Source organism: Physeter macrocephalus, unplaced genomic scaffold (assembly GCF_002837175.3).
Source record: "Physeter macrocephalus isolate SW-GA unplaced genomic scaffold, ASM283717v5 random_470, whole genome shotgun sequence".
In the NCBI taxonomy this organism is placed as follows: Eukaryota; Metazoa; Chordata; class Mammalia; order Artiodactyla; family Physeteridae; genus Physeter; species Physeter macrocephalus.
This window is the reverse complement of record NW_021145755.1, coordinates 1-16,650: the sequence shown is the minus strand read 5'-3', so window position 1 is coordinate 16,650 and position 16,650 is coordinate 1. Positions and strand designations below refer to the sequence as shown.

Below are 16,650 nucleotides of genomic sequence, written 5' to 3'. Positions count from 1 at the left end.
CCTACTAACATAAGGACAGCGACCCCGTGAGGGTAGTCCCGCTGTTGGATCTTGAGACACTTGGAGGCGCCCGCGGGGCCCGAGTCTGCTCGGTGTCTCTAGGCCTCCTGACCCCGCTTACCGCCCCAGTGGTGGGCAACGGGGAGCAAGAGTGAGGGGAGGGCGGTAAAAACAAAAACCACGGCGGGCCATTTCTCTGTCCAAAGTCCTCCCATCCTTGCTCCCCACCCCACCTCCTCTCTTCGGCCACTAGCTTCTCCCGTCCTCTGTAACGTGGGTCTTTGCATAGTTTCCTCTGCCTGGGACACACTTCCCTTCCTCACAGTATAAGGTCCGCAGGCTCCCACCCCTATCAATCGCTATCACATCACTCTGTTCTGTTGTCTCTGGGGACTTACAACTCCAGGTTATCTTATTTCTCATGCTTCCTTCAGAGAGCAGACAGAAGGGCTGGTGGAGGATGGGGAGTGGGGCACCATGTGGCCTTAAGAGCTGGTTTGGCCCACCTTCCGGTCAGCTCTGACTTGGTGAGGTCTTTGAAGTCCTAGGAGGGAAGGGGGAAACCCCGGGGAGAGATCCTAAGGGTCCTGGGGACCTCCCATTCCTGTCCAGGGGCTGATCCAGCCACATTCCCCTCTGGAAGCCTGGGCCCAGGGAGCAGGGGATGTAGGCACAACCAGGCCAGTGTATGCAGTTGGCCTGTTTTTGGATGTAATGGATACAGGCATAGTGGACCTTGGAGAGGAGGTGCTAGGAGGTTCAGGCAAGGCAAGGGGTGGGGCTGCTAAAACTGGACATCCAGACCCTACCTTCTTGGCACTGGTTCTGTGTCCTTCTCCCTGGTATCTGGGTCTGCAGTTCAAGACCTCCTGCCACACCTCTCCCTGAAACCCTCCTAGCACAGAGCAGAAGTAGCTCTCTTAGGGGCTTCCCTGGCTGGAGCCACATGAAGGATGGCACTGGCGTGGTTGCAGTGGGGTCCAGAGCTGGGTAGGAGTGGTGACAGGTGGTGTGGCCAAGAGGACCACACTGCCCAGAACAACCCCTCCCATCAAGCCACCCACCTTCTGGGACCTCCTAAGACCTTGACCACAGAGCCAATGGCTGCCAACAGACCAAAGCCTGGTGGCTACCTGAGGCCCCAGTATTGGCTCCAGGATGTCTGACATCACAATGTCCGCCCAATTAGCTGCTGCCAGTGGCACAGGAGCTGGACCCAAGGTTTGGCACACCTGCTGCCCAACTTTGGCTTAAGCTACATGAGGGCAGGGCAAGACCTGTATCAAGAGTCAAGTGTAGTTCTCTGCATAAGGGGTGCTGGGACAGACCAGCACAGATCCCAGAGGGACCCATTTACAGTTATGTGTGTGGGTGCTCGGTTAAGGGACTGAGGACTAAGCCAAGAGGCTATGGTGACCTTAGGGTCCGTGGGATGGGGTCACCGGAAGGAATACATTGCTGGGCCAGGGTGGAGGTCATGGCATATGCGATGTTTCTGAGGTTTGGGAGGGGGGCTGGCTGCCTATCCCTGGGCAAGAACGACAGCAGCACTGTGTACAATTAACAAAAAGATTTGTATTAGAACATTTACACTCAGGGAAGAAAGAGGTATCTGCATCATCAAATGTGGAATGTTGAAGAGAGAGTTAAAATAAATAAAGACTCCGAAAGCAGTTGGGGCTGGCTCAGGCTGGGACTCACAGAGGCCTCTGCGCATCAGCTCCAGGCTGCAGGGGCCACCGCGTGGCCATACTGGCCTCCTCCCCGACGCAGCACAGCTGTGCCTGGGACACAGAGAGTCTCTCAGGTACTGCTGCAGCCAGCAAGTTCACTCCCCACTTTCCTCACTTATCTCTGTGACAATGTCTATCAGGCTCTGGAGCCCAAAGATATAGCCAGCATCCTGGCCCTCGTGTACTACACTGTCCTCACCATACAGCCTGCAAGTGGTGTGTGCGAAATCGATCATGCGCACGTCCACCGAGCTGGTGCCAATGGGCTTGTAGGCATAGGCACCAGCCGACTCGTCGGCTGACTCCTCTGACAGGTCCTCCAAGTCCTCAGCATCTGAGTCCAGGGCCACTTCAGGCCGCTCCTTGCCATCATAAATGACCAGCAGGGAGCTTGAGTAGAAGCGGTAGGATTCTTGTCGCTCCAACACGGACTTGAGTTCAGTCAGCTTCCTAAGCACAGGGCCCAGGAGCTCCCGGCGCAGGTACCGCCCGTTGTGGAAAAACTGGAAAAGTGCCTCCTTGAAGCCCTGCACGGACAGCTTCCGTCCGTGGTACTTGTTCATGAACATGAGCTGCCCACTGCCTGCCTGGTATACCTGTGGGAGGGAGACCAGCAGGTGAGGTGCTGACAGCCATCTCAGGGCCTAGACCCTGGGGAGTGGCAGCGATATATGACAGCCCTGGATCAGATCCTTTAACTTGTTAAGTACACCAGTCACAAGAGACACCATCCTTGCCAATCAACACCCACTCAGGATACAGCCCTCTGACCTGGGTTCCATCACCAGCCCCCTGCTCAGTGTATGTGTTGGTGGAGAGGGCCTAACTTTCTTGCCTTTCTCCCCATCCTGTCCACAGCCTATGGACTCAGCCAACCAGGCCAGCCCCAGAGACGATTACCCATGCATGCATGCTTCCTTTTCTAACCAGAAAGTGACAGGTTCATTCAAATCTGGAATCTTTTGAGAAAACGGGACTATGCCACGGTAGGAGAATGGCAGCTCCTGGATGCCCCAGCCAGCCCACGCCACACACCTGCGCTCCTCTCACCTGCATGCCACACACGCGCACACCAATGACTGCAGATGTGCTCTGCTGGCATTTGCGGATCTGGTTGGCTGCCTTCTCCTCTGAAGCATCGTCACCATGCTGGCGCGTACCCATCTTGAGGTCCAGGACACAAGGCACCTCATAACGGGAAGTCAGGTTCTCCAGTAAGATAAATTCTGAGTGGTTAAGGGCAATGCCCCTCTAATGAAAAGGTGCTGCTCCACGTGGCCTTGGCACTCCCAGGGTACAAGGCCTGCACACAGTGCCCCAGAGATCCTGCTATAGCTCCCATGCAGGCAGCCCAGGCTAGAAGGCTGAAAGGCACCTTCAATTCTTGTCAGGGAACTGGCCTGAGAACAGCCTGGGAGACACACACATCATTCCCTGAACTCAGCAAGGTGTGGGACCATGGTCCAAAAACATACTATCCCAGGGACTTCCCCGGTGGTCCAATGGCTAAGACTCTCCGCTCCCAATGCAGGGGGCCCAGGTTCGATCCCCGGTCAGGGAACTAGATCCCACATGCTGCAACTAAGAGTTCGCACGCCACAACTAAAAAGATCCCACATGCTGCAACTAAAAGATCCCGCATGCCGCAATGAAGATCCCATGTGCTGCAACTAAGACCCAAAGCATCCATAAATAAATAAATAAATATTTTTTTTAGATAAACGTGACAGAAATAGCAAAACAAAACAAAAATAGAAACATACTGTCCTAAATTACAAACAGAACATCAAATAAATTCAGTAAATCCTAGTCTTAAATACAAACTAGAAATATCAGTATGAACTCATGAAAAGTTTTCTCTTTAAAATGAATATGTATTTCCCAGACGTGGGCACTGAAAAGATCTAGAAACAATGACCGGATGTATGAGCTCCCCTAGTGCCCAGACCAGTGCTCCTAGAGCAGGGACCAGTGAACCATGACCCCCTGCTCACTCACCATTGTATAACCTGTAAGCTAGGAATGAATGGTTCTTACTTTTTTTTTTTTTGGCTGTGTTGGGTCTTTGCTGCTGCACGTAGGCTTTCTCTAGTTACGGCAAGCGGGGGCTACTCTCTGTTGTGGAGCGTGGGCTTCTCATTGCAGTGGCTTCTCTTGTTGCAGAGCACAGGCTCTAGGAGCACGGGCTTTAGTCGTTGTGGCACGAGGGCTCAGTAGTTGTGCCTCACAAGCTCTAGACCACAGGCTCAGAAGTTGTGGTGCACGGGCTTAGTTGCTCTGTGCTATGTGGCATCTTCCCAGACCAGGGCTCAAATCCGTGCCCCCTGCATTGGCAGGCAGATTCTTAACCACTGTGCCACCAGGGAGGTCCATTGGTTCTTATATATAATTTTTATTCATTCATTCATTCATTCATTTACTAATTTATTTATTTATGGCTGTGTTGGGTCTGTTGCTGTGCGCAGGCTTTCTCTAGTTGTGGCTAGTGGGGGCTACTTTTCGTTGTGGTGCACCAGCTTCTCACTGCAGTGGCTTCTCTTGTTGCGGAGCACAGGCTCTAGGTGTGTGGGCTTTGGTAGTTGCGGCATGCAGGCTCAGTAGTTGTGGCTCGTGGACTCTAGAGCGCAGGCTCAGTAGTTGTGGCGCACGGGCTTAGTTGCTCCGTGGCATGCGGGACCTTCCCAGACCAGGGCTTGAACCCGTGTCCCCTGCATTGGCAGGCGGATTCTTAACCACTGCACCACCAGGGAAGCCCTATTCTTATATTTCTAAGAGGTCAAAAACCGTATGGGGTGGGATAGGGAGGGTGGGAGGGAGACACAAGAGAGAGGAGATACAGGGATATATGTATAGCTGATTCACTTTGTTATAAAGCAGAAACTAACACACCATTGTAAAGCAATTATACTCCAATAAAGATGTTAAAAATATCATAGTAAAAATAAGAATTAAAAAAAAACTGTATGTAATACTTCATGACACATGAAAATTGAACGAAATTCAAATCTCAGTGACCATAAATAGAGTTTTATTGGAATACAGCCACATTCATTCATTTACATTATCATCTATGGCTGCTTTCAGGGTACAAATGGCAGAGTTGTGATGCAGTCAGTGTATGGCCTGCAAAGCCTAAAATATTCACTGGCCGTTTACTGAAAAGGTTTGCAACCCCTGGCGTAGAAGAATGACTGAATTCACATCTGGAGTATGAAATATACACGAGCCTGTACCAGCTCTTCATACGGGAAAGAAAGACAGCCATCAGAGACTACTGTGATTGTGTCAAAACGACTCAGGAGCCTATTTTGAAAGGCTCCCACTCGCCAAGCATGGGACAATTTGAGCATCAGTAAAGATAACTGCAATGGACTAAAACACGTCAAATATGTTTAAATTCATGGGTTCATAATGATGCTGAAAACCTCACTGGTCACCTTTGGAGGGTGTTAAGAAACCATCTCATTATTCTAAATCTAGTAAACAAATGAAAATAAACTCTTAACTTGCCTTTCCTATATGAACTATACCTCAGGATAAGCATATAGTTGATGAGGAAGAGTTGCTCTTTACAGAAGGATTCCAGCTAATGAATGAAAAAGGAATGACAAAATTAGAAAATCACCTAATGAAAAAATGGCTCTAAGGCAACGGCAATACAAAACAGAAAGACAACAAAACACTGTGCTTCCTGATGGACAGCTACAATACCATCTCTGAGGGATTCTTGCCCCCACCCCCCACCAAACTGAACCTGAATCTGATCAAGCTTGTAGATCAAATTATCAACTCAATGGAAACAGAGGGGAAAGAGTAACGTGTAAAAGACACCACAGGATGTAATCAGTAAAATCCAGATGGTGGGAAACTCTAGAAGACCCAGTTTCTTTGACAAGAAATTTCCAAGAAGAAAAACCAGAAAGGGTATTTTAAAAGACTTAAACATTTTAACCAAATGCAATGTGTGAACCTCATTTGGATCCCCATTCAAGCAAATCATCAACAAAAATATTTATGAGACAATTAGGAAAATGGGGTCACAAATTAGATACTTGATAGTAAGGAATTACTGTCCACTTTTCAAGGAGTAATAATGGTATTAGTGTTTTAAAATACCTTTATCTTTCAGAGATACATGCTGAGGTGTATACAGATGAAATGAAATATCTGACACTTGCTTCAGAGAGTGTTTAGCCGGGGGCTGCTGGGTGTATAGAGACAGTCATGACAGGAGACTGACATGACTGGGTTAACCAACTGCTGAACCTTGGTGACTGGTACTTTGAGGTTCAATGCATTATTCTATCTGGTACATCCAGGTTCCCTGACTCCAAAAAAAAGAAAGGACCCTGTGTTTTCTTCATGTGCTAACATGGTGAACCAGACTGAAAGGTCAGTCCTACCCCCCGCAGACCCTGGCAGTTAAGCACTATTTGGGGACTTCTGTAGGAGTCTGAAAACACGAACCAGGTCCTTGCACTCCAGGCTAAAGCCCCCCGGGTGCGGGTTGGTCCCTACAAGAGGTGCCCCTGACCCCCAGGAACCCATCAGACTCCCTCCCCAGCACCTGCACTCCCAGACCAGCCTTTGGCCCCAAGGGAAATAATATCTGCCCACAGTTACCACGTAGGGTGTCCTAGCACAACCATGACTAAAAAAAAATCCAATTTCTCTCTCCAAGCTCGTAGGGTCTCCTCTCACTTGCCCTCCCTTCTCCCCAAGGCAGAGATGCCCTATGAACAAAGGATACTGTACTGGTTCCGATGTTTTGCATTCTCCTTCATTCTCTGTAACTGCTGCTGGTGACACTTCATGCTCCAAGGGTTGTAGTGTTTAAGCTGGGAACTGACATTCCCCTTTTTCTCTACACTGTAGTACAAGACTTCAGATTTCTTCAGCCACTCAAATTCTTCTTCTAACTTATGGCTATAAAGAGACAAGGAGCCAATAAATCATAATGTCTTATCAAAACTCGGGCAAAAAGGCATGAAGGAACTTTCTGGAGTGATAGGAAGTTTCATACCTTGATGTGGTGGTTGTTTTAGTGTACACATTAAACACTTCATTTACCGTAGTATATTATACCTCGACAGTTGATTGATTGATTGATTTAGAAACTTTAATCTTTATTTATTTTCTTTTTTTTATGTTTTAGGCTGCGCAGCATGCAGAATCTTAGTTCCCCAACCAGGGATCGAACCCGTGCCCTGTGCATTGGGAGTGCGGAGTCTTAACCACTGAACCTCCAGAGAAGTCCCAAGACAGCTGATTTAAAAAAAAAAGGGGGGGGGGCAGTGTCAGCTCGCTGTTTTTCTACAGTTGTTTTTCTACAGTAAGGAAAACCTTCGATGAAAGAACAACCTCTGCCTCCAGCCCGCACCCTGCAAGGCAGCCTTCACTGCCCTCTTCTTCTAGGCAGTACACCCCCTGGCTTCTGGTACATCCAGGTTCCCTGACTCAGAATGCTGGAGACTGAAATTCCATGAGAATAAGTCAACCTACTGAGCTATGTTTTTAATATATATATTATTTATCTTTTCACAAGCTCTGCCAAGGTGTGGCACTTGGAGCACTCTGCCTACGGGGATCCCCAAGGTTTGGGGATGCCCAACTGACCATTCTGTCTCCTACTATCAGTGAACAACCTGAGGTGATGGGATGGCTTCTGTCTGGGTCACTGCTACATCCCCAGGATGCCACATAGGGCCTGGCAGATGCAGGAGGAGTGAGTGACTGAAACTTTTTTACAGCTGCCACTACAGTTGTTTTACCCGAAATGGCATGATATAACTCAGAGTCAATTAAAGAGAAGCTGGGCATGCCATGTGGGAACTGACCACTGAGTGACGAGGTACCTACTAATAAGTCCATAGTGTGAGTCCTTAGCCCCAGGGGACTGGGGCTGTAACTGAGATCCCTCCTCTCCCACGGAGTTCAGTCTCCTCTCAGTCTATACCCACCTCTTCATCTTCTCCTCCTTCCGGTGCTGCCGCACCCAGTCCTTAGGGATCTTTTCCGTTTCTAGGACGTGATGTTTTTTGTTTGTCCACCTTAGCAGCTTACTTTTTGGTTCACAGTCTGAGTTATCTACACTGTCCATAGTTCCGTGGTCCCCTTTTAATGGATATGCTATTAAACACAAGTTCCTGTCTTCATCTTCTTCAAAGCACACAGATACCACACCTGGAAAAAGGGTGAGGAACAGAGAGGACTTTTAATTCCACAGGAAGATGTGTTACAAATAACATGATTGTAACATTTATTATTTTCTTACCCTGTTCCTTAGTCTCTATGTTGCCAGAGGCCCCAAACTCATCTGCAAACCTAACAAATATCAAAACATCTAGAAAAGATGACACCATACAAGACAAGCAATTAAGGAGCAAACATGGCCGAGAGTCTTCCTCTCTGATGCACTCAACAAGGCAAGCGCCAAAGAATTACAAGACACATTTTTCCATCATTGAAAATGTTTATTAATTTTTATGTAATTCTTCTAATCCTAAGAGAGACGTAAAAACATTTGCTCTTTGTATCTTGTGGGAATTTTTAAGGCCCTAAACAGAAACTCCAACAGCCTTGAGGCTTGCTTTAAAGCAGAGCCTGAACAGAGATTTGCCTGAGGGGTAATAAGAAGCATCCAACAGTAAGGGAAGACTGGGTAAGCAAAACAAAATAAAGGAGCAAACAAAACAAACCACACAGCACAAAAGACACCCTAGCAAAGGCTTCTTGCAGCGCCCCCCCACTGGGCACCCCAAGCCTTTTGCCCTTCTTGAATATATTGCTTTATTGGTCTTTGCAGTCTCATGTCACAAAAGAACAAAATGAACACAAGGCAAACAGGGTTGGGCTGGGAGCACAGACGTGTAGTGGCCTTGAAAGCAGCTCTCCCCGAGTCTCTAGAACCTGCCATGTGTAATTAGACAGTCTTTGAGGAGGGGGCTGTCAGGTGGGAGTGTTTCAGCAGGTGCCGACGAGTGCCTTACAGCTGACTGGCTGAACACCTTTCCTCCCAGGCCTCTGTGGCCTGGGATCACTCAATTTGCTCAGTCCTTGCTGCAGGGGAATGCGTGCTCAGAGAGACGACACTTCTGAGGTGGTACCTGGCTCTGCGCGCAGAGGAGCCGGGGTGGGGAATTCAGGGGACCACATTTTCCTGTGGCCATGGGAAAAGAACCAGGGAAAAAATGGGGACAGGGGCAGCCAGCTAACAAGGGGCCTTTGGCTTTGTCCTGGAAAAAACAACAGAGAAGGACCAAGTGAGGGCCCCCAACTCCCCCATCCCAACCGCAACACACATGCATATTCAGAGTACAAAGAGAGATGCCCAGTACATTCTGTCTTCAAAGAGCATGTTTCAACAGTTCCAGAAGAACCCAAATTGTTCAAGAGTCTTTTGCATAACCAGGCAATGCAACTTTAAAATTAATTTCCTTAATGGATTCTTCCTGATTTACAAAGGATCTCCGCCCTCCCCAGGAAAGACCACACCATGCTGTTGGCTGCTGATTCCCCCCCACCCCCACCAAAATGCATTATAAAAAGGAAGAAAGAGTCACCATATGTGAATCAAAGGGTTGCCGTAATATAGCCATTTCGGGGACATTCCGTAATAGCAAAGGGCTTCAGCTAATCAGCACAAGCCTCCCACTCCTGCATTCCATCTGACTCAACTCTGCTCCCAGCCTACCTAATCAACAGGGCTTCTGGTTTCCTGGAGGACAAAAAGCAGGCGGCAAGTATTCTGGGTAAAATCCTCCCAAAGTCTTCCCCGGATGTCTCCTCATGGGGGACTATGGGTTACCGGGATAAAGAGACACCTGAACATAAAACACAACTACACTTCCACCAAAAATAAACTCAAAACAAACCCACAAAACAAAACAGAATTGAGCAATCTTACCGGGACTTGAAAACTGAGGGTGTGAGGTGCTGGGCGGAGGGCCAAGAGGAGAAGGAGGAGGGAAAACACAGAGTGAGTGGGAGGGGTGAGGGCTCCGGGGATGGCTGCCTGGGCCTTCCTTGGCTGCGACGCCTTGCATGTCCTTGCCAGGCGCTGGCGACCCCTACAGCAGCTGGGGGCTCACCTTTGTACTGGGGAGTGAATTTGCGCATCTCCGCAGGGAGGGTCTCGTAGAACTGGTGCTCCCTCGGGACCAGAGGCTTGCACAGGGTTGTCTCGTTGAAGCGGAGCACGCACGAGTGTCCCCCGACCTGGTGGACAAAGGGCTCCAGCAGGATGCCCTTGGCGCGGGGCTCCACGTCCATAGCCCTGAAGGCTGGGCTCATCCTCCAGGTGCAGGCAGCAGGGAGAAGGGGGAGGCAGCGGGGTGCAGCGGCCAGCGCGTCCTCTGTCGTCTGTCCGTGCGTCCGTCTGTCTGACCTCAGCTCCTCGGTTGTGTGGGCCAGGACGCTCTGCCGGAAGCAAAGAGTCACAACGGAGTTGGAAAGGGCCAGGAACCGCCTTAGACGCGCTAGCCCTCCTCTTCCAGCAGAAAGACAAAACAGCCTGAGCTCCCGCGGGGTCCCGCCCACGCCGCCCACTTCGGCCCCGCCTCCTCCCACAGAAACAAGCAGCCAGAGCTCTCCCCCGCGGGCCGAAGCCAACTGGAAGGGACTGGTTGCGGGACTCCTAAACAGCCCCAATCACCCCACCAGGCGTTAGAAAGCCACTACCGCGAAGCCACGACGACGAAATTGTGATTTTAGGTAAAATCACAATTTCAAACCTAATATTCTGATTAAATCTTACCATTTTCTAATAAACTTGTTAAACTTACAGAAATTGACATCCAAGTCCCTCCGTTAATTATATAAATATATTTTAATAGACTTTATTTTTTTAGAGCAGTTTTAGGTTCACGGCAAAATTGAGAAAATACAGAGATTTCCCATCTGCCCCACATATGCATGGATAGCCTCCTCCATTATCAATATCCCCCATCAGAGTGGTACACTTGTTACATAAGATGATGAATCTATACTGATACAGCACCATAGTTTACATTAGGGTTCACTCTTGGTCGTTAATTATGTTTTTATAAAATGCATTTAAAGGGAAAACCTACTTACGCACCATCTAGTAAGATTTACTCCCCCAGGGTGCGCACACTGCCCTGCTCAAGGCCAAAGACAAGCCCCATTAACCTTATTAGCAGTGGCGCTTGGGCCTAGCTTTAATGATTAACGTCTATCGAAAAACAACTGATCGAGGCTGGCTAACTCCTTTTAAAAAGATACACAGTGTTCTAGGTCACCAACTATTTTTATCCGTTCTATCCCAATCTCCAAAAGCTGGGGCACACCTTTAAACCAAAGCTGCATTCTTGGGGCACTCAGGGGTCTCATTCACTGAGATCCAGGAACTTAGACCTGACTTCAGATCCCCAAGCACATTGGATCTCAGCAAAGCACACCTCTATGCGCCTGTGGACCGTTTCAGGGTATGTCAACCTCATTCTGTTTTCTGTCTATAATTTACAGACTACACAGTTGCTACTAGCACTACTAACGGGGCTTGGGCTACATTTCAGTATCTGTACAGGTTTCTTACTGGGAACTCCTCCAACTCCCATGACTCCAACTGAGATGGTGGTGGTGAGAATGGGTTGGTTGGAGATTTGCCCACTGTCCTCTAAGGTGGGTAAAGCACCCCAGTCTATGCTAGGCTCACTATAGGAACTTACTTCTATGGTCCTCGGGATACTTTCTATGAGGTAGACACCTCTCTCCCTGTTGGAAACAATGAAGCTGATTCTGGGAGCTGAGGAAACTCATCCAGGGCTAGGGACAAGAAGCCACAGTTTCCAAATGAACCTCAATCTGTTGGATGCCCCCACACGGCTGCCTTTGGGGCCCAAGGTCTCTGGCACATCTGCCCTGGTATAGCACTTAAAAGTATATGGGACATTTAGCTTGCCCTGTGACAGTGCTTTCACCATGTATTTATATTTTCTGTTTATAAAGCAGCCTCTTTTAAAGAGTTTAGGGACTTCACTGGTGGCACAGTGGTACAGAATCTACCTGCCAATACAGGAGACACGGGTTCGAGCCCTGGTCCGGGAAGATCCCACATGCCGCGGAGCAACTAAGCCCGTGCTCCACAACTACTGAGCCTGTGCTCTAGAGCCTGCGAGCCACATCTACTGAGCCCATGCACTGCAACTACTCAAGCCCGCGCGCTCTAGAGCCTGTGCTCCACCACGAGAAGCCACCACAATGAGAAGCCCATGCACTACAACGAAGAGTAGCCCCCGGTCGCAGCAACTAGAGAAAGCCCACGCGTAGCAACAAAGACCCAAAGCAGCCAAAAAATAAATTATGTAATTTTTAAAATAAATAAATAAAGAGTTTAGCTGGTGTTAATCTCTTCCTTTCAGAGAGAACTGACAGTGGGTGCCCATTGGACTCAAGGATTAGGAATCAATAAGTTTTCCTACATGCAAAGAGCAGAATACCAAAGGTTCTGATTTCTCACCTGGCACTACCTTCTCATTACAGAAGCCCTCAGGAAGGCATGTGCTGTGAGGATTCCCAAGACACAACACAGGCAATCAACTCGAAGGATGACTACCTTCCAGCCATTCCAGACTCTCTTCAGAAGGTGGAGCTCTGAGATGCCTGGCCACGCAAGCCCTTTAGGTTTATAGAGACCAGTTCACACCAGTTTTTCAGTAGTGAAAAAGACCTCTTGAGTAAGAGCAACACCAAAGGAAAGCTACTGACTCATGATCGGTCTGCCAGTACCCAAGCAAGAACCAGGTACCATAATTATTAAACTGTGAAAGCACAAGATGCTCCCCATGGGCCAGGCTTTAGAAACACAATTCAAACCTTTCATAAACGTGTAAAACTCCTTTTGTTACTACAGCAATGCCGACACCAATGCAATCCCTTTCGAACTCTGTTCAAGATTCCTTAAATGTATTCAATTAAGTAGAAAAAAAATCTCTCTCCAGGCATCTCTCTTACCCATTCCCCACCTCCAGCGAAAAATCCAAAACAAAAACTGGTCCTTCATGGCAGCTCTCTGGAGTATGGTTCATGGGTGTGGCTGGAGGCTGAAAAGCCCAGTGAGGGTCTATACCTCCTTCTCCCAGGTCTCCCGTGTGTTCATTAGCTGCTGGAAACTTGACAGCGAACCTTGCCAACACTCCCGCCAGCACCCAACTCTGGCAGTCCACAGGACATTGCTCCCCGGAGAAGAATCATCATCTTAGGTAGAGAGTCAAGGAAAATAAGGCCCTTTCTCACCTGTGCCAAGCCTGATGACAGAAGAAACTCCTAAATGGTAGAATTAGGGAGAAAATTGATCCTGTAGTGAGGTGGGGCCAGATTCTAGTCCCAGTTCTGCCATTCAATTACTTGGAGGAAGATTCCAAGTCCCTGCTCCCTTTGGGTTCCAGTTTTCTGGTCTGTAAAATGAGGAGGAGAGGCCTGGGGTAGATCTCTACTCTGTGGGTGGTATAATCAAATTAGTGAGTGGTAACCAGCAGTTTGTTTCAATCAAATAGGAAAAAAACAGTAAAAATCATTGCATTGCACATAATAAGGTAAGTCCTGTTTTGTGATTTTTTGATTTCAATTATGTTCAATCTCTCAATATGAAGATAACTATGGCTTCTCTATATAACATACTTCTTACATTTGGGGCTTCAGACAAATAAATGGAGCTTTTGTTCTAGGGTCCCTTACAGACCCTATCCCTGTGGGAAAATGAAGGATCAACTTCCCAAGGATTACACCCCAGATCAGCTTCTTCTCTAGTGGCTTCAGCCTGGTCAGAAGAAAGAAAAATGCCCAAAGCACCTGCTCTGTTTCACTGCTACTCTTTTTCTGTTTCACATGTGGTTTGAGCAGTTGGATGTCTTAAAGGTTTTTAAACATCTGAGGTCTAAGGCCCAGTTTCCCAGGAATCCTAGAATATTAATGTTTACTGAGAAGTCCATGTGATGTGTGGACCCTGAATCTAGTGAGATAGGGAATAACCATAAAACACTGGCTTCAGATTTAGCATCTATTTTAGCTTTCCCCATTGCCTCACGTTTGTCCATGAAACTATCGATAGGTAAGAAACACAGAACATGATTCATCCTAGGACAAGACATAGATTTCCCCCACAGCCCATCCCCCTAAATCTATCAAATTAGTTTAAGGATCTGCTAGAAACAATGCCTTAATAGTCTTAACTTATAAAATATTGCAAATAAAACAACTATGACTCATGAAAACCCCTGGGCCCTTAGCTCACACATCTAGAATGTGGTTAATGAGGCTACAAATGGGATCTGCTGGGGCCACTTACTCTGCCCCAAGAAAAGCCCCAGGGTTGAGCAGTCACAGGAGATGGTGTGAAGCACACTAGCCCAATGGTGGAAGAATAACCTTCACCATATGCACCTCCTCTCCATGAGCCCAGAGCCACTGCCCACATCTGCACACATCCATACACAACCCATGACTATACCACCAGGGTCAGTCACTGGAATTCTCAAACGTTGCTGGTAGGAATAAAAGAAGTACAGCCATCTTGGAAAACAGTTTGGCAGTTTCTTATTAAGTTAGACATATACTTATTATATGACCCAGTAATCCTACTCATAGGTATTTACCTAAAAGAAATGAAAACAAATGTTCACATAAAGACTTGTACACGAATGTTCACAGCAGCACTATTCACAATAGCCAAAAGGTGGGAACAACCCAAATGTCCATCAAATGGGTGAATGAATAAACAAACTGTGGTGTATCCATATAATGGAATATTATTCAGCAATAAAAGGAATGTATTGATATAGCAACAACAAAGATTAATCACAAAAGCATTATGTTAACTGAAAAAAGCCAATCACAAAAGACTATATACTGTGTGATTCCATTTATACGACATTCAAGAAAAAGCAAAACTGTAATAGCAGAAAGTAGATAAGCAGTTGCCAGGGGGCAGAGGTAGGGGAATAGGACTGACTGCAAAGAGGTCCAAGAGAACTTTTAGGGATAATGAAAATGTTCTATGCTGTGACTGGAACAGTGATTACATGGCTGCATAAATTTGTCAAAACTCATCAAATTATAGACTTAAAATCAATGAATCTTGGGGCTTCCCTGGTAGCACAGTGGTTAAGAAGCCGCCTGCCAATGCAAGGGACACGGGTTTGAGCCCTGGCCTGGGAAGATCCCACATGTCGCAGAGCAACTAAGCCTGTGTGCCACAACTACTGAGCCTGTGCTTTAGAGCCCGCAAACCACAACTACTGAGCCCACGTGCCACAACTACTGAAGCCCACAAGCCTGGAGCCCATGCTCCACAACAAGAGAAGCTACGACAATGAGAAGTCCGTGCACCGCAACGAAGAGTAACCCCTGCTCACAACTAGAGAAAGCCCGCACACAGCAATGATGACTCAACACAGCCAAAAATAAAAAACAAATAAATAAATTAATTAATTAAAATAAATAAATAAAATCAATGAATCTTATTGTATATAAATTATATTTCAATATACAGCTTGAATTTTGTTTTAATAAGCACAAATTTTATTAATCAGAAAAGATGGTAATTAAAAGATCATATTAGCTGTTAAATAGTTTTTTTAAAATAAATTTATTTTATTTATTTATTTTTGGCTGTGTTGGGTCTTTCATTCCTGCACGCGGGCTTTCTCTAGTTGCGGCGAGCAGGGGGCTACTCTGCATTGTGGTGTGTGGGTTTCTCATTGCGGTGGCTTCTATTGTTGCAGAGCACAGGCTCTAGGCACACAGGCTTCAGTAGTTGTGGCACGCGGGCTCAGCAGTTGTGGCTTGAGGGCTTATTTGCTCCGCGGCATGTGGGATCTTCCCGGACCAGGGCTCGAACCCGTGTCCCCTGCATTGGCAGGCGGATTCTTAACCACTGTGCCACCAGGGAAGTTCCAGTTATCTTTTTTAATTCTTGTAAAGCCAAAGCAAAAGCATACTTTACACTCTAACGAAAAGAACAGACACATAATGGTCCAAAAAGCCTTTCAGTAACACACCCATGACAAAAGAAAAATCAACAGCAAATCCGCTCCAATTATACTGGCTTTCTTATTATTCCTCAAACATGCTTGATACATACCTACCTCAGGGTCTCTGTCCTTGCCATTCCCTCTGCTTGGTGCACTTTTCCCCAGGTATCTCCCTGGCTCACTCTCGTACCTCCTTCAGCTCTGTATGCAAATATCACCTCTTTAATGAAGTCTTCCTTAGCCACCCCATCTAAAAGTGCCATATCTCCCCATCCATATTCCTTACACAACCGTGCTTTATTTTCTCCTCAGCACTTATCACCACCTAACATACTATATGTTTTATTTGTCCTGTTTATTTTCTGTCTCCTCCACCCTGCCCCACCAGAAAATAAAGTCCATAAAGTCAGATATTTTTGACTGCTCTGTTTACTGCTGAATCTCCAGAGCCCAGAAGAGCACCAGCACTGAGTAAGCACTCCACAGGATGTGCCTCAAATCACTACTGCGTCATGAATACCTGCTGCACACAGATCAACAGAGAACTCAAAAGGCACCCACTGCAATTATCCAAACCCACACCAACCGCACAGGGAGTACAATCGTTAAAAAGTGGCACGCCACACACTTCACAAAATGCATTCTGAGCATCGGCTGGGTATTAATTTTGCATTTATAATCTCCCATCTTCTAAGGCTGCACTAACTGGGGAGTATAAATGAAGGACCCTGCACCTGAATACTCATCTGGGTCCTGCTGGTGTGGAAACATTTCATGTAAACAAAGCCTAAACTCTTAATCTAATGACAACCAACCTCTTGGAAAATTCTCTCTTGTAGAAAATCAGGCAGAAGAATGGTCACTGAAGAATAAACTTTTAAAATGTGGATATGAGAAGATTAAAATCCTATCATAGTTTAAAACAA

The 16,650-nt window shown here is 47.1% G+C and overlaps 1 protein-coding gene across 5 annotated transcripts; it reads right to left on the bottom strand.

Moving 5' to 3' along the window:
• Positions 1-1,555: 1,555 nt before the first annotated feature.
• On the bottom strand, positions 1,556-16,361 carry IP6K2 (inositol hexakisphosphate kinase 2). Of its 5 annotated transcripts, XM_028485588.2 has the most exons (7): positions 15,839-16,361; positions 12,990-13,150; positions 9,824-10,151; positions 7,694-7,916; positions 6,484-6,659; positions 2,784-2,959; positions 1,556-2,329 (listed from the first exon to the last, which is right to left on the bottom strand). In XM_028485588.2, exons 3-7 carry the CDS (start codon positions 10,023-10,025, stop codon positions 1,829-1,831), a joined length of 1,278 nt encoding a protein of 425 aa, XP_028341389.1. In that variant the 5' UTR covers positions 10,026-10,151; positions 12,990-13,150; positions 15,839-16,361; the 3' UTR covers positions 1,556-1,828. The 5 variants fall into 5 exon arrangements, with proteins under 5 accessions (XP_028341389.1, XP_028341390.1, XP_028341393.1 ...); XM_028485589.2 differs by lacking the exon at positions 12,990-13,150 and having other exon boundaries at positions 15,835-16,361; XM_028485592.2 differs by lacking the exons at positions 12,990-13,150; positions 15,839-16,361 and adding an exon at positions 12,708-12,942.
• Between the last annotated feature and the right edge of the window lie 289 nt (positions 16,362-16,650).